Here is an 18,726-nt window from a genome sequence, read left to right as displayed (position 1 = left end):
AGCCCTCAACTGCACAGTGCATTTTTCTGATGAGTTCTAGCCATATGATCCTTACCTGGGTTTAAGCCATCTGTTGCAAAGTTTGTGTATTATTAGAAAAACCCACTCAAAGCCCCACTCTAAATTACAGTATTTTAATCTACAGCATGGCACAGATGAATGCAATGCTACTCCCATTCCCCCTCCACGAGATAATATTGTTAATTTGTATGATGCTTTCTTGTTGCCATGACATCCTTTATACCGTAGGTCTCTTTACCCTTACATTATTTTCCCCATTGAAATTCAACCTGTGGTCATTTTACCCCCAGGTCAAAAGCTTGTGAATATATGTTTATTTTCAAAATTATACATTTGATCTGTTGAATAACATTTATCACTCCAGACCTCAGACAGTCTGCTTTAGGTAAGAATACACAATGCTCTTTCTAAGCACATGAGAACTGAGATTGTCCTTGGACAGTGAGAAGTTCTTCCAAAAGCTGTGTTTCTGTGTTTTTGTTCAGCACTTACCGACAGGATTCTGATCCCAAGGAGACAGGCCATCAAGCACTCTAATAAATATCACTCCTGTTTGAACTCTCAATTTGTTCTCTCAATTTCCCTTTATGGTCAAGATGTTCATTTTCCTAACTTGCAATCTATGCTGTAGCATGCACCCCATTAAACTGTTTGTCTACCCACCCCAGAGTTTCCCGGCACATCCCATCGATCTGGCTGAAGGCAGATACACCAACAAGGGGACACCCACCCGAGAGGAAAACCTCTGGTTCCCAAGGGGCTGCTTTCTGCCTACATCCCTTCGGGTCTTTCGCTTATGATCGCTACCACTGTTCCCCTCAGCCTCACACCGAGAGCGCGAGTGGCAGGCAGATATTCCCACCACGCCAGCGGCGCTCCCGGCCGAGCCGAGCTGCCGCTCCGCAGGGAGCGCAAGGAGAGAGCCGAACCGGAGACCCGCACCTGGGAACAACTACTAAGTCAGGCTCGGCGCACGGGAAAGGCGATTCCTCTTCCCGAAGCGCAACAGGTTGGTGCTCACCACCCCCGCCCCAGCCCCTGGAGCGAGCAGGTACCCGAAGGGTGCAGCGTGGCCGCGGTCACTGTCGCGGTCACTGTCGCGGTCACTCACCGGCAGCGCGGGCGAGGAGGCTCCGGTGCGCTTGGAGCCGCGCCGGGAGCTGAGCCGTCGCCAGGACTCGGCCAGGCGCCCCCGGCCGCCGCTGGTCGCGCCCTCGGCGGCGCTGCCTCGTTCGGTTCTGCCGGGGCTCAGTCGCCGCTGCTCCATGCCCGCAGCGCGGCTGAGCCCCGCAATCGCCCCGGGCCCGCCTCGGGCGCTTTATGGGCGCGGCGGAGGGGCGGGGCGGGACGGGGCGGGGCGGCGGGGCGGCACCCCCGGGCCCCGGGACCGCCCCGAGGGGCCCCGGGCGGGCGGCCCGTCCCGCCGCGAAACCGAGTTTCGGTCTGCCGCGTCAATTAGAGAACAGGCACGGAAAGAGAAAGGGACAGGTCGGTGTACTGTGACAAGTTATGGTACCTGCTCATCTCCCGTCTAGATCGTGCCAAAATCGTGCCAGGAGGCTTTTTCCAAATACACTACGTTAATAACTCTAGGGAAATAAATTAGTAGTTTCCTATAAGAAAATATGTTTATCGTTAATGTCTAGCAACAGTCATATATGCGCAGCCTCCACTCTAAGCCAAGCGTTTTCCCCTACTGTTTGCACATCAGAGGGTGAAAACACCAAGTCAGGGAAAGATGGCAAAGTACCTGCTGTACTGTGACACTTGGGGGGGCCATGTGGCCTGCTTTTCTTTCTCAAGATCAAGAAGGAGCACCTCTGAAATTTAGTCTCTTTACTAGTACCCAAAGGGTTTCCTGCAGTGCTAGTCAGGGTCCTAGTTCATTACGCACTTTCAGGCACTTAAGAATACAAGGGTTCATCATCTCTGCGTGCTGAGCACTGGACACTGCTGCAGTGCCACGGAGGAAACCTGCCTCGTCTCTGCCCTCCAAGCTCATTGCTGATTTTTCTTCCCAAAGGGAAAGGACGCTCAAGTCTCCACAGCCGAAATAACAAGGCGGCTAATCTCTGTTTTCCAGGCAAGATTAAAAACACAGTGAGTGTTTTGCAGGTATTAAACCATTGATTTGCATTTATGCTTTAACCCTTTTTTCAAGGATTTGTTGGAAGGCCATTTTACTGACAAAGTCAGACATATCCCTGCTCCTTTCTCAAGTAGCTTAACTTTCTATTCTAAAAAGATGTATGACATTATAATGAATGATATTATTCTATCTATAGCTTAAGTGATTTGTGAAAGCATACATTTTCCTCACGGTGTATCTAATGTCATAGTATTAAACAAAAAACTGGGTCAGAGTTTCCAAAGAACATGTTAAACTCCTTACTAAATACATGTTAGAAAAAAATGATTAAGGGGTTTGTTGTGACTTTAGGTAGTCTAATGCTCTGCAAACCCCTAGTCACACTCCAGACTTCCATTCAGTGGAGACAGGCATTATTGGGAGGATCTGTTTTTCCAATACCTGTGACTATAGTAGCAAGTCACTTCATTTAGGTGAATTATTGTCATGAATGCTTTTATCTTCATTTATTCCTCTCTGAGGCATTTCAGCATTCAGTCAGCTTTGCTGATTGTGTTAATTAGCTATATCATTTTAATGGTGATTTTAAAAGTTTAATGGATTAAAGGATTAATCTGTAGATTAATTCTCCGACATCTCCTCTATCTCTTAGTAGTAACTATTAAAGTTCCCAAATCCCATGTTTTCCTTAAAATATTTTTAGAGGAATCTAGTGATTTTAAGATCCCACAAAAATCTGTAAGCGAGTTAAAAAGTCAAAAAATTCTTCACTAAATAAAATGAGTTCTTCAATAAAACTCATTAGATGTGTTCTTATGAATTCTTGTTGGGAGAATGGGGAACAGGAATCTCAAGAAATCAAAAGAAATAAAGGACAGGATAAAAACATATTTGTGTTACTGATTTGTCACTAGTCTTGTTTAACACTTTGCCAGCTGGATTATGAAGTATGCTGCCTTCATTTCTTTAGCTACACAGACAGCACTATAATACTCATTCAGCTCACAGTACCATGTAAGATATAAGAAAATCAAAAAATGTTCCTATTTAAAACAAATATACCGAACCCAGTAAAAAATAGAAAGGCTATTTTAAATAAGATACAACCTTCAAACTAAAATAGAACAAAATCATAGCCAAAAGCAATTAAACTTCAGTAAGTCTAATATACAACACAGGTCATTTAAAGAACATCAGAAAGACAAATTTTGTGAAAAGCAACTCACACATCAATAGACAATAAATATTTTTTATTCTCTGGTGTTAGGACTAAATCTTTAGCACAGATAACATCTTCCTTCTTTTTACTTCTGTCCATGATTGGACTGAATCTGACAATCTAAGTGCCAGGCAGCTTTTGTATAAACAGTCAAAAGTTTCAACTTCTTACATGATAACTTTTAGTGCAATGTGTTTGTTTAATGACCACTTCCCAGGTTTGTTTTCCAACACCTGTACACATCTTTATACACATGTATGTATTATACACACCACAAGGCTCTTCCACATATGCTTCTAAATGCTGTTGTTATGGTCTTTATCAACATACTATATGCCTAGCAAGAAAGTATTTTCATTCCTGGCAGAGAAGGACACGACTGCATGTTATGAGTACAGTTGCCTGATATTGTCATTTCAGCCCTTCTCATTCCTACAAACTTATTCTCACAGTAATTCATTAGTATGTTTAAATATTTATCAAGAACTACATGAAGCATGTCAATAAGTGGTGACAGGGTGGTGACATTTGTTTGATTTAGATCTTCTGACTGAGCAGAGTCCAAGACCCACTGAAGTGTTTGGAACAGTTTGAACTACTGAAAGGCTTGGGAGCAGTCATTCAAGGCTGATGAAAAGCTTTCTTTTCACTTTCCATTAACAAGACAAAAGTTATAGGGAGATTTATGCTGGAAGGGGCCACTGAAGGTCACCTAGTCCAAGCCTCTCCCTAAAATAGGTTTGTGTACATCAGTTTTCTCAGGGCTTTGTCCAGTCAGGTCTTGAAAAAACCCAGAACTGAAAATATTTCATTGCTTCTCTAGACAATGTTTCAGTGTTTAAGCATGGTCTCAGTCAAAAAGCTTTCCATTACACCTAACTGGAATTTCTCATGTTCCCACATTTGCGTGTTTCTGCTTGTTTCTTCACCATACAATTTCATGGATAGTCTGGCTCTGTCTTCTCTATACCTTCTCATTCAGCAGTCAGGGGCAGCAATTCAGACTCCCTGTAGTCTCTGTCCTTGAGACTGGACAACCTTCTGCTCCCAGTCATATGCATGAGACTCTCTGCAAAGAGCTGGAAGTAACCTCACATTTTTCAGTCCTGGTGCTCATGGGGGAGATTCAGCCACCCCAATGTCTGCTGGAGGCACTCTACATTGGCCTGTTCATGAATCTGCTTGAAAGAGCAGACATTGGCCTGTTCATGAATCTGCTTGAAAGAGGGCAAGCACCTGAAGTTAAAGGGGTGCAAGAGAGTTGGTTGTTACTCGAGGAAGCAAGGAAAGGATGGCCTCCCCCATGCTCCAGAGCAATCCATCCTGATGAGCAAGGAATTCAGGAGAACACCAGGAGGCCTGCATGGAGACTGGGGAAGGAGATCAGGACAAAACACAGATGTAAGGAAAGTGTACAGAAGGCAAAGGCAGTGACAGGATGCCTGGGAGGAATACAGAGATCCTAGCATCTTCTAGCATAAAGGGCTGACATCAGGAAAGCTGATGCCCAGTTGCTGTTGGGTCTGGCAAGGATGTCTTGAGGTAAGATCCTGTGAATGAAGGCCCTGTGGATATTTCATAATTATGGTATAAGAAACAGAAAAGCAATCATAAGTACCATGTAAAAATGTGCTATTCCTTGCCATGTTTCTGAGAACAGTCCTGTTCCTGTTAGTGAAGAATTTGTATTTATATCTGCTTTAGGTATACTCGGATTGCTGTCACAGCAGCATGGTGCTGCCACAGCTGTTACTGAGAGTGTTCTGTGGGACTGTCATCTTTGCAAGTTTACCATTGCTGTGATGAGGTAGGGCACAAACAACTGATTATTGGGCTTGAAAGTACTTCTGCTTTTGCCTCAAACTCATGAGATTCCTTTTCAAAGGGTGGGTCATAATGTAAAATGTACATTTTTCAAAGGCCAAGTACTCTGCCAAACTTGTTTTTCTATTTAGTAAACAAATTCCTCTCAAAATTTTCTACTAGTATAGGAAAAAAACCAATAACTGATGCAAATGATTCACTTCCCTTAAAACAGGAAAAATGTTGTAGTTTCTTTCATATATCTACTACTAGGAGTGGGTCATACACCTCTGCTTTTTATAACCTGCACTGTGGAAGATCTTTTTTCTATTCTCCACTTTAAGAATTTTAATTAAGGAAGTTAAATACACTGAAATCAAAAGCTGGCAAAAGTTGTATTTAGAAGTTCTGTACTAGAGTAGCTGCATACTGTTCTTATTTTCTAACACAAGTGTTCTTCTTTTTTTTTTTTACCTTGCAATGTTGTAGAGAGACAGATAAATCCTATCCTGTACTATATTTTTTGGTGGATACTAATAAAAGTCTTGTTTAGTTCAACCAAAGCATGTTCTGAGAGTAGCAAGACTCCAATAAAATACAGCTTTGATTTTGAAAGCAGTAACCAGTCATAACTGGCTTGCACAAAGAGTGAAGATGATCATACACTTTTCTGAAAGTCAGACAACAAAATCATCCTTGAAACTCACCTAGAATTCATAGTCTGAATGTGCCATGAAAATATCTCAAATTCTAGATTTTTGGTCATAAAGCTATTTCTATTGAAATTTTTGGAAAATACCATAGTACAATTTATTTTCTAAAGCACAAATCAACAACAGTCTCTGGGTTTTGAAGGTTATATCTGAAACCTTTTAAATTAGTATTTTTTGTATCATTCACAGAAAAAAAAAGTTATAAACTAAATAGGAATAAACTTCTTGTTACAAACAGACCAAACATCAGATGAAAATTGTTGGTTTTTTTGAGCCTATTTTTTTCTATTCAATGAGAATGATGTGGAGGTAGAGCTTTATGCTACCGGAACACTAGAAAATGAACTTTGTATTTTTATGTTTATCTGAGTCACCATGAGAGGATAATGGACTAAATAGAAAAGCACTGTTGCCAATTTATGTCTGGAAAATAACACTGAAGTGACCTCCGGTGTGTCACAGTGACTTTAAAACTGAATCAGGTATTATTAATGTCTATTTTTTTAAGTGCATCTAATGACTTAGCCACTTGATCATTCTTGCCTTGCAGTGTTTAGGCACCCTTGACACTGGGAACAGATAGATTGTTTTCTGGGTCACCACTGGAAGAAGCCGTACAGAACATTGGTGATTAATAACTTCTTTTTCTAAATTATGCTTGGTCACCTCATTGAAGCATGAAAGGACAAACAATGGGAAAATTTTTATGGTTTCTTAGAAGCCTTTAGTATGGTGTTTATTCAAGCTGAACTCTCTCTACACAGGGAAGTCATTTTGAGCAGAGACTGCAAGATCAACTTTCAACATTTAAGTTTTAATTACACTCAGTTTTTTCTTTCTCCCATCTGTTCACATCAAAAGTTCACAGTCTCCACTACAACATTATGAAAAACATTTTCAATACCTTAGAAAGTGAGCAGACATCATGAACAAATACTCCACACTACTTTTTTCCTGGGGCTGTCGTTCATTATGCAAAAAAAACAGGCAACAAATTCAGAACAAAACAAAGAATTGCTCAGCTTGGATTTTAGCCTATTTTTACATAAACATTAAATTAAATATTCATTTCAAGACACATTTGGCACTTAGTAATACAACATTTGATGACAGAACATATTTATGCTTAGACCATGAAACATGCTTGTAACCCAAGAAGTGAACAACTTTTTGCCATTACAGATGCTCATTCTGCCTTCAGGTGAGGGGCCTTTAGAGTTCAGATATGTATGGAAGCAATGTTACTCTTAGGCCTCATGCCTAAGACAAAATACTGAGGTACCCCCTGGCTCTTCACAATATTTGTGATTTTGTTTAAAATATGCAAATGTCAATTAATGGAGACAAGTAAAGAAGTCAATATAGCAAGTCATCAAATTACAGAATGATTTGAGTTGGAAGGCACCTCAGAAATTACACTGGTCTGCATCATAGATTGGGCCAAATTTTTAGATACAAATTTCAGTAGTTTTTCTTCACCAATATTAAACTTCAAGAGAATAAGGAGAGTTATAGTTTTAAAAATGACACTTTCTTTAAGAACTACAATTTCTCTTTATACAGTCATTATAAGAAATCATACTTTCACCAGCCAGCTGAATGAAGATCCTAGCTTTAAACAACAAGTTTGTGCGAATACGAGTCCACAGTACATACAGCTATGTACTTGGGGTTTTTAGGCAACAATATAGGGTGACTAATTTATGAGCTGAAGAAATGCACTCAGTTTTCAAATACTGACCTGGGTTTTCAAAGCCAAGGAATTGTACTAAGATTAATCTCAGTATTGTGCCTTACTTCAACAACCGAGTAAGGCACAATACTGAGATTAATCTTAGTACAATTCCTTGGCTTTGAAAACCCAGGTCAGTATTTGAAAACTGAGTGCATTTCTTCAGCTCATAAATTAGTCACCCTATATTGTTGCCTAAAAACCCCAAGTATATTAGTTTGCCATATGACCAACACGGGAAAAAATCTGCAACTGTGAGGAGTCGTTTTCATTCTTACATTCTATCTTTGAATTAGTTCCTCTAAATTAAAAAAAAAAAATTATAGCAAATTAAGATGTATCTGTGCAAATTTATCTGTTTTGCTTTTGTACCCCACTCTTGTAATGATATTTTTTGCTAATATATGCAAAGCTTTGGGACACACTAGCCTAAATGGATGGTAATGCTGAACTCCACTCTGTGATAATTTTGGATTGCTGAATTAATTGTGAATCAAATTGTGAATAAGAGATCTTTGATAGTTGGCTGTCAGGGATAAAACACTGAATGCCAAGGGGAACAGAAGAGGTGCCAGGCTAGTCTATTCAACGTTGAGTCCTTTCTCTGATTTTGCATTTCCATTTCCCTTTTAGGCTATCAATGCCTCAAGTTGTAACTGGTTCACTGTCCTGTTCCCCCTGTAGAAATCTGTCATACAAATGCTTGAATAGCAGAGCACTACACAATTCCTAAAAATATCTGCAAGTAAGGAAGTAAAGCTTTTAGGAAAAGAGAGAGGGATAGTATATTTTGACTATTTTTTCAGATTTTCCTGTACAGTGTACAGAAGTTCTCTGGCCCCTGCAACACTCTTTCAATTTTTTAAGGAAGAAGTAGAGATTTTCAGTTCAAAAGTTCTGGAAATCTTGAAGATAAACATAAGCAATTTTTTTCCTCACTTTTCTTTATGTCTAAAAGAGTAGTGAGGGCCACCTCAACTTTCTTTTCCCACAGAAAACTTTCCAATACTGAGAGTTCCCAAGCTTGAATGAGGTGTGTATTCTTCTGATAGATAGAACTGGTTCATTTCACCCAGGAAAGTTATTAATTCCCCTTTGTAGATAACCACATCATAATCTTTATCCATCACTGTAGGTGTGCCTTCATTCTCCTAGACATTCTGCCAGGCTTACTGCCATGCTGGAATGGCAGTGACCTCAGAACTGATTCAAATGGCTTCCAAGCACCATTCTTTGCAGAAGAGAGAAGTCCTGAACAGCATCAATATTGAAATGATCCAGCCACCATTAGCTGTTAAATCTATATAAGAGAAATTTCACAATCCTTTAATGTAATTCTTACTTCTGACACCTGGCAGATGGGAGTTTAACTGTTCAGTTATTGTTCACATACATAATGATTTTGACTTTTATTGAGTTGACCGTTGTAACATTTTCTTTCAAATAAAATGAAGATCTTAGCCCAAAAAAGCACTGGGACCTATACTGAACTTCAAAGCCAGTAGAACTGCTAGTGATTTTTATTGAAGCTTCATGAAATACTGCTGAATATGCAAGTACAGCTACATGGAGTACTAATGTGCCAGCTATTAAATGTTTGATTTTCATATCACCAGTGTTTTAGATGAGAAGACTGATCTTATGCATTGCATTCAGTAAAAGTGTTATTAGATACAAACCCTGAATACAATAATTACTTGCTCTGCAGGAGTAAGTTTACCCCTGGAGCTATATACATGTTTAAGTAGATTAGCACTTGAACCTTTGCAAACTTTTGCAAAATAAACCCACTAACATTACTCTATTGTATTCATACCTTTGATTATAGCACTTTGGGGGAATTTACATAATGAGTAGAAAAAAGCATTATTTTATGCACCCTTCAAAGCCAAGAAAGAGCATATTGGGGCTGTTTCTAGTTAATGATAAGCCTTAAACTAGTGTAAGCCTTAAACTAGTAAATGTTACACTGCAAGAAAAAGTTGTTGGTCTTTCAATGCAATTAAAAATAAAATGTTTTTTCCAGTCTTAAGCATAAAGACTGAAATTTTTCATGACTGGGATAAAAAATTTTAAAAATTGATTTCCTGGACTTTATTTCATTAGCCTATAAAAGTATCTTCCATAATTAGTGACAGATATCTTTTTAACTCCAATTGTAACTTGTGAATTCTGGAAATAATAGTTACCATGGTACTCATGTTCTTTTAGCAGCTTAATTCTCTCCCATATTTGGGACCTCTGTGTCTTTTAATATGATCACATACTCAAAAAGACTGATGAGTTATTAAGAGGAGAATGTTTGCTATCACCTAGCCTTCGTTTCTACTGAAGTGACAGTCACTGTGATCTTAGAGCAGAGATATGTGTTACATTAAAATACAGGTGATTCACTTTTCCCTCTCCTTATGACATAGTCTGTACAGTAGAAAGAAAAAAAGCAATGTTTTCCAGACTTTTTTTTCTCCCAAATACTTTGCTCTTTGATGCTGTAGATTTTAAAGAGAAATATTAAAGTTGGTGTATGAATGCAGTAGGTATGGATGGAAATACCTGCATGTCCCCTTGGACCATACACATCTTGGTCCTTGCAGGTACGTGTGTGTGTGTGTGTGTGTGTGTGTGTGTGTAAAAAAGTGAGTGCATGAAGAGCATGAGAGAAAAAGTGTGAATACATAAAACAAGCTTGCCTAAAGATTTCATAAACAAGTATCATATTTTTTATCCAAAAAATTAATGCTGTATTATCTTGTACTACTTTTCCTGCAACATGTATGCATGGATACTGGAGATTGTTTGAAAGGGAGAAAAAAAGAGCTTGGAGTCTAAAATTCCCTGTAGCCATTTGGTGACCTGGGCTGGAAGAAAAAAAGATAGAGAAGACAGAATCTGTGCCACAGTCCTCTACTTCAAAGTCTACAAATATTGTAATCTTTAATTTTTGCTAAAACTTACATCACTCAGCCAAGGAATTTAGTGTTTAAAATGAGCAGTCCTTATGAGTATAAGGATCTGGTTCAATGTACATAAAATGAAGCTGGAACAACAGCTTGTGGTAGAGCGTGGGACAAAAGGAGCAATGCATTATTTTACAGGTATGGAGCTTTCAGTGTACAGTGTGAGAGTTTTCTTCCAGAGAGTGCCAGAATACAAAAAGCAGAATACAAAATTCATTAATTAGGTTACTCTTTAAAAAAAAAAAAAAATCCCAGCACCAGCAGCATCTTAGGAGACATTGTTTTAAGCATTCAGATGTTATAAACAGTACTGATAATTTAAGGGGATTGCACTGAGGCTGACTTCTTTCAGGTCTAATCTTGTATTATATCTACTGAAATAAGAAGTGAGGGAGGTGGTGGAGGGTGTGTGACAGAATTCGGGGAGACAGTACTATTTTAGCTTAGTTTATTAAGGAAATAGAGAGCTTGGGGCCATGAGGGAGAAGATGGGGAGATGAAAGAAAGGAAGATAAACCACATGAAAAAAGAAGACAAGCCAAAAGAATTTTACATGAGGCAAGGACAAGAGTGGTATGCCAGGGAGGAGCTGTCATAAATACATGGTGCAGAGGAGTGAGGAAAGAGATGTTTTTCAGACTTCAAGGGGTCTTGCACACTGCAGAATTCCCATCCTATAAAAAAGGGAAGGGAAGTGGGTATTTGTTCTTTAAGGGATATTTGGTGTTTCTGAAATTATTCGTGGCCAAAATGATTGTGTACATACTTATCAACAGATAAAAGTGAAAATCAGAGGAACTGATGGTTAACTCTGCACTGCTGGTAGTGTCTTTGACCTACATGTCCAGAGCATGGCCAGTACACCACTCCATGGCAATTATAGAGACTGGGGGAAATATTGAGATTGACTCCTGCAATCTCCTGTCAGAATACAGAGGAGAGCTTGTGGCTAAGCCACAATTAAGCCATGCCAGATTGCACTGACATTGGAATCCATATAACAGAAGTTATTTTTGAAAATCCATTAATCAGAGGTGATAAAGCTGCATTTAGTTTTACTGAATGATTCTGCCCTATAGAAATAAAAATTTACAAATACAATTATGCTTTTATTTGACACCAGGCAAAAAAATTAACGCTGATTTGCATAACTTCCTAACTCCTTCTACAGTATTTTTTAATTAGCCACCTGCTCTTGTTATGAATAACATCTATTTATGACTCTGTAGCTGAGCAGGTTTGGGAAGTAATGGTAGCATGCAAAGCAAATAATTTAATCTGACCTCTTCTGATCCCCATCAGTCTGCATATAAAAAATCAGTATGTTGATCTGAGAACCTGCTGAAGCTCTCAGAAGGTAAAGAACACCACTAAACACACAAAAACCTAAGCAACCTATTGTGAACACATTTTTTCTATATACTTAAGGAAAATAAAGTCATTCAAATAAATTGGTTTTACGCCTACTAGCTCTGTTGTTGCAACAGACTCAGTATCCAAAAATGTTAAGCTGTTTAAAGAATATGCACAAAAGAGGATTCATACTTAACTTCCAGAAATAATAATTTTTAAATCTAATTTAGACATATTATAGTAATAAATCAACAACTTTTGACATGCTTCTAGACTAAAGTTCAGGAGAATTTATCCTAGATTTGTTTGAAAACATGCTTCCTAAGTTCTTTGCCAATGTAGAAAGTACTGCATATTTCGTTTACTGTAAAAACCAGTCTAGCAATATTTTCTGAATTTAATGTCTCCCACTACACATTGTAAGTTAAAAAAAAATCTAAACTGTTTACACTAAAATCCTTTTTTATGATCATGTTTTGAAGAAGGAAAGAGTTTTTCAAAGATTTTTCTTAGAAACCTGTGAAGAGTTTAACTAGAGTTAAAAATGGAGAGGGAGAGGAAAAAAGGAGTACATTCTTCAGTAAAATAAACAAGAATCAAGTCTGCCATTTCACAAGAAGCAATATTAAAGGTGTGGCTATGTTAAACATTAAGATACTCCATTCATGCAGACTGCAAAATTTCTGCCATGCTTTATAATGCTGAAAGAGTAATGCAAAAACCTCTGTACTCAACATGTTTTTTGGTAGTAGTTGAGGGTGACTTAGTACAGAACACTTACAAAAATTAAGTAAAGGTCATTGGAATTGAAAGACATGCAAAAAATATAAGAAATTTAAGCCTTCTATAATTAGATGTTATGGGAGGTTTCTCTGTTACTGACAGTACTGGAGAACTTGATACATACCAGAATGCATCTGAGCTCATGTTTGATGTACAGGCAAAGATATTTCAAAACTGACAAATGTCCAGATGTCCTATACAGATAGGAGTTGCAGGAGGTATGTGGGAGAGAAACACCAGCCAGTCACAAGAGTTTCAAAATTGGATTTAAGAGCTTTTTTTAATAATTTCAAGATGGTTGCATTCTTCCTTCTTCTTCAACAAACAGCCTTTTTATTTATATTTGTTAATTTAGGAGAAAATTAACTTTAGCAATAAAGCATGAGGAAGACAGTTCACTGACTTCAGACCAAAAAGGAAAAAAAAAGTAAGATAGACACACAAAAGGAAAAGAGGAGATGAGATGTTCTGTATAGAATAATCACCCATGCAAAGACTCACACAATGAATACATTATGGTTTTCCTTTGTGTTTACACAGATCAATTCCTGTTAGAATCCCTCTGCTTATTTTTAATGCTTCTAACTGAGATTGTCCTTCCTACAGCTGTAGAAGGAGAAAGGCAAGAATGATTAAAAGAAATTAATGAAACAAAAATTGCATACATATTGGCACTTTTAGGCTCACAGCTGAAAATCAAGTGGTGAAAATAATCCAGCTCTGATGACTTGTGCTGTGTTTCTTCTGATGAGCCTGTCAACTGGTGCAAAATGAAGCAGTGTAGCTGCTATGATTAACAGCTAGCCCTGGTAAATGTGAAAACTTCCTAAAGTTTTCCCAAAAACTCTTCAGAGGTGAAATGCCTCAGTAGAGGGCACCATATTGTGGATTTTAGTTGGAGGAACTCACAGATTCTGTTTTCAGTAAGTTCAGTAAGTTTAATAAAGGGGATGGTTCCTGCAATCTCCTGCTGAAGCAAAGAGAAGGACATCCCCCCTGCCCCCACCCCAATTTGTATCTCTGAAAAGTAGGTCATTACAGAGATCTATTTTATTGCTTGAAAGCTCTGGGACTTATTGTGAAATGACATAGAACACGCTGTCCACAAGAACAATTTGTGAGACTTCTATGCCTCAGCTCTCCTCTTGTCTCATCTTGCTGTGCCTACAGGAAGCTTCTCTGCTGCAGGACATTCACTTCTATGTCAGGGTGTGGGTGAAGTCAAAGCCTCTAGTGACAGCACAGACTCTGACTGACATCAGCAAGGGGCATTCACTGGGATACTGAGAATGGGCCTCAAATGGAGAACTGTTTAGACCAGCTTAAATAGTAGTCAGCATGGGAATTGTTTTGCACTGACTGAGCTACGCTAATTTAATACACTTCTCATTTGAAATCCTTCAGCACATCTCCGTTTTTTTTGTTGTTGTTGTTGTTTAATTATTTTTTCATATACTGTTTTACACACTGAGCAAAAAATCTCAATTTCATCTTTATATGTCCCACTCTTTTTTATACTTAATGCTGTGCTCAGGTCATCTGTCATTACTTGCAAGGCCTAAAACAAAAAAGTTAATGAAATAAATCTCATTGATTCTTGATTTAAAGAGGAAAGTAATATGTCATCAGTGTCCTCCATACATCTCATCCAGGTTTAGGAGCTGGAAGACAGCAACCCTTCTTGACAGGAACTAAGAGCTTTTACCCACCAAGGAACATAAAGAAAAAATACCATCTTAGCATGATTAAATATGACTAAGTACGACTTACAGTGACCAAGAACCTCAGTATCACTAAATTTATTTAAGAAACTACCTTAGCATTCAAAGGAAAATACATTATGAGAGTGCCAGTTGCCACATCCACTTTTAAGGAAAAATATCCACTCAGTCTGCTTTGATATTTCCTGGTTGAGAGAAATATTTCTCACAGAAGTTGCAGACTGTTGCCTGCATTCTTTGGGTCATATCCTGTAGGGGACATTTACACCTGGATCAGCATTCATATGAATGAATCTCTTTCAGCTGGTCCCTTTCCAAACCAGTTGTTTTTAAAGTTTATCTTTCCATATTAAAGACATCGAATATTTAACAGCCTTCTGGTAAACTTTTTTCCCTCATGTTTGTGCATAAGGTTCTCCAGCAAGTATGTTTCAGAAAAAATAAGGCTGAGAAAGATGCATCTGGGCTAACTGAGCAGCAGCTGTACTGAGTTTAGAAAGATAATTTTCCCTCACAGACATAAAAAAAAAGTACATTGCAAAATATAGGTTCATTTGTCTCATGATATTAAAATTGATTAAAATACAAAGAACTAAGATAATTGAAGTATCTGAGCTAATCCAAACCTGAAGAGTCCATTCATCCAAACAGATGAGCTCTGGGTTGGTATGACCTCTCCTCCCCCGCCCTCCCCAGTTCCTTTTCATCAGTAGGATCTTTATCATAGCAACTACAGGCAATCATATTTTCTTGACCTACAGCACAGATTAATCTCAGGCACACAGTAAGCGAGGCCTATCTTAAAACTCATGAAAGACTAAAAAGAAAATTGTGCAGCTGGTCACTTAACCCTAAATGCAAGTCAAATATGACTGCTTTAACAATTAGTGTAGGAGCAAAAGAATGTAGCAAAGAGTTTAGAAGGTTTTTGTTGTAACAGGGTAAAAAGTTGTAGGTGAATCAGATGCAACAGCTACCTTAAAAGAGCATTAGAAAGACATGAGAATTAAATGGCAGAGGAAATAACAGTCTGGCACATTATGACATTCACCCTCTACAGAGCTGTGGTTTCCTTTCACTCAGAACAAAGAGAAGAAGGGAAAGATACAATTAACTGGCCATTAACAGTGATACAGTACATAAAGAAGGAGAGTCATGGCTAGTGACTTTGGGCAAAAAGGCATGCCAATATGTTTACATGGGAGAGGTCCACTGCTTTTGTTTTTAAACAGGATTTTAGTGATTCCATATCTTTCAAAAGTGACTGCAGCAGCAGAAACCAGAATTCACTGTGGAAGGGAATCAAGAAAACAGGTTCCAGTTTGCATCCTTGGGGCACATTCTTAGGCTGAATTTCAGCATGTGGCTTCTTACCCATGGTTCATGAAGCTGGCTTGTCCTGAGTGCCTCTATTTTCAGCTACAGGATATGGTAAGTGTACATCAATTTGATTCATCTTTACCCTCTTAATGTGGGCTAAGCCCACAAAGGACACATCCTATTGCCTGTAAGTACAGACTGGCTGGCAATTAGCATGGCTCAGATGCCTGACAGCACTTATGGAGGCACAAATGACAGGACCTGCTCTCTGGCTTGCAGGTTCATAATGTATGGTGTACGTAGACAGGTATTTTGAGCTTGAGTGCTGTGTTATAGTGTCAGCAAGACAGATTATTCTAGAGGACCACACCGACCTTTGTGGGCTTGGATAAGCCATTTATGTTATAGCAATGATTGTCTCTGTGATTCCTAAAGTATGAAAGTAAATGGAAACATCCGTAAACCTGAGGCCTGCTTTCATAGGCATGAGTTCTCCCCTTTCTCCATGCCAGAGGACATTCTTTCTATTTCTCCTCATCTCTTCTGGAAAAAGTAGAGGGAACTCTGGTAATTCACTATTTTGGTGAGCAGGTTAAACTCTGTGTGGGAAGTTACAAGAAATACTGGATCTAAGAAATGCTACAGCATATGTGTCCTAAGACCACAATGTTTATTCCTAAGTAAGGAAGACCTAAAAAGTTTTTTCCTAAACAAAGGTGAATGGAAAATAAATGGTGAGTCATATCATTAAGAAGCAAAAAGAACTGTTTCTAGCAAACAGGATAATGATGCAGGAAATATGTATCAGTGGAAATGTAAATATGTCTCCCTGTTACTTCCAATCAGTGGCAAATAGTCAGTATTGAAAAGAAATAAATAGAAGCATAAAAGGAGTTACATTAATGATATATCATCCTAACAAGTCCAGGAGCAGGGAGCCTGCACAACCTAAGTATGACAGAAGTAAACAACATGACATTTGACAAAAGGTTCATTAGCTACTGGACATTTTTTAGAACTTGGCCTACATGATTCTGTGATTATAATGAACTCATTTCATACTTTTTTTTTTTAACAAGAGGTTCCTAAGAATACCCAGAGTTTAAAGAAAGGTATGTGACAACTATTTCTTCAACAATGCTGTTCCCCACTTCTTCTTCTACAAAGTTTGGACTCCAAAGAGCAAAGAAGAGAGGGGAGAGGAGGACAGGCAGAGCCCCCACAGCCTTTTGTCTTCTCATTTCCAATTCTGAGTGTATGAAATAGCAGCAAGGCAGAACCCAGCTTCCGTTACTTGTAGGTACCTCAAAGGTTTGGGTCCTCCAGGGAGAGAATGATCAAAGCCAGGTCCATTTTCTGAAAGTGTGAAGCTGTCTGTTATGACTTTTCTGCTCAGCCCTGTTGCCTCCACCAAGGTGAAGGGTGACGAGGTGATGCTCTGCTACTCCAGTGCTCTTAGCTGGTGGGCCACAGAATCATAAAATAGTTTGGTTTGGAAGGCACCTTCAAAAGCCTTCTAGCCCAAGGCCCCTCCAATTAGCAGGAACATCTTTAAGTAGATCAGGTTGTTCAGAGCCGCGTTCGACCTGATCTTGAGAGTTTCCAGGGATACGGCACTCGCTACCTCTCTAGGCAACAAGTACCAGTGTTTCACCATCCTCATTGTGGAGAACTTCCTCCTAATAATGGTCGAAATTGACTCTCTTTTCAGGTAAAAAAACATTTCCCCTTGTTCCAGTCCAACAGGCCCTGATGAAACATTTGTTCCCATCCTCTTAAAGGCCCCCTAAAAATACTGGAAGGCCACAATAAGGTCTCCCCTGCACTCTCTTTTCTGCCAGCTGAACAATCCCAATACCCTCAGCTTCTCCTCTCAGGAGAGATGCTCCATTCTTGAATCATCTTTGTGGCCCTCCTCTTGACCTGCTGCAAAAGGATGAGGCAGCTCTCACTGAGGGTGGGGAATGAGCACTTCCAGGCTGAAAACTTCTCCCAATAACAGCATGCAGCTCAGTTAGGAAAGTGCCCTTTGACTTAGTTTCTACCTCTGCCTCAATGATAGCAATTAGTATTCCTAACCTCCAACAACCACCACCTAGAAAATAATATTTTTTGCAGTATATTTAACGATCTTAGAGATGACATAGAGTGATATAAAAGTTCTTTGGTGATATCAAAACAACCTATAATCGTGTAATATTAAACTGGTACTGATTATCATAATGAAACAGATGCCTCTAAATAAAGTCCTATCTACATCAAGTTGTGTAGGTGTAAATACTTGTAGATGAATCCACTGATGCTCTGACCTCCCTCCATCCTCTGTAGGATTGCTGCTTCTGTGATACTCACATCCTCTCTACTCCTAGGAATCAATCAGCAAGCCATGTTCATGCACTAACCCTGATTCAACAACCCATGTAAAACACCACGTGCTTTGGGTTGGGGGTTGAAGACTCCCTTGTATTCAGGTGGGAGTAGGGAGAAAGATGGAAGAGAAGACCTTTTCCCTTAATATCTACTTCTATCATTTCAAAAGTCAAAATCAAGACAAACATTTTCACTTTACTCCATTTCTGATGTCAAAGAATGACCTGCTGCTTCATTCTGCTACTAAGATATCAGAAATAGGAAGATTTGATTACTGTTTCAAGATTGTTGGTCCCACCTGGGCTCTCCAAAAGCAGAAGTAACATTTCTCTATTAACCACCATTGACAAACTTACTGCTGTCTATTGGAAGACCAAAAGGAGAAAAGAGGGGAAAAACCCCCACCCAAATACAAAGGTTGCAGGCAAGCTTCACAGATAGAATGAAAGATATGTAAACACTTTTGAAGGATACATTTGTTCTAAAGCTAAAAGAAACACAACTTCTCAACTACATTCTGTTATTCATCAGCAGGAGGGCAGAAAGCCTGAAATATATATTACATGCTCAGAGTCAATTTATAAGAAAACTTCATTTCCCAAATGCTCAGTTTTTAAAAATGTCTCAATTTCTGGTTTGGAAAAA

The 18,726-nt window shown here is 38.9% G+C and overlaps 1 protein-coding gene across 5 annotated transcripts in view; it reads right to left on the bottom strand.

Moving 5' to 3' along the window:
• TRPM3 (transient receptor potential cation channel subfamily M member 3) overlaps positions 1 to 18,726 on the bottom strand; it is a 411,073-nt gene that overhangs the window by 382,533 nt on the left and 9,814 nt on the right. For 2 of the 5 annotated variants that reach the window (XM_077171882.1, XM_077171879.1), the window contains exon 1: positions 1,133 to 1,335. The exons of 1 other annotated variant lie outside the window; for it this stretch is intronic. In XM_077171882.1, coding sequence (XP_077027997.1) covers positions 1,133 to 1,288 — 156 coding nt within the window. In that variant the 5' untranslated portion in view covers positions 1,289 to 1,335. Of the gene's footprint in view, positions 1 to 1,132; positions 1,337 to 18,726 lie in introns of those variants that run through there. 2 more of the 5 variants (XM_077171878.1, XM_077171884.1) reach the window with 2 other exon arrangements.

Source organism: Agelaius phoeniceus, chromosome Z (genome assembly GCF_051311805.1).
Source record: "Agelaius phoeniceus isolate bAgePho1 chromosome Z, bAgePho1.hap1, whole genome shotgun sequence".
Lineage (NCBI taxonomy): Eukaryota > Metazoa > Chordata > Aves > Passeriformes > Icteridae > Agelaius > Agelaius phoeniceus.
The sequence above is the reverse complement of the archived record's forward strand: the minus strand, read 5'-3'. Positions and strand labels throughout refer to the sequence as shown.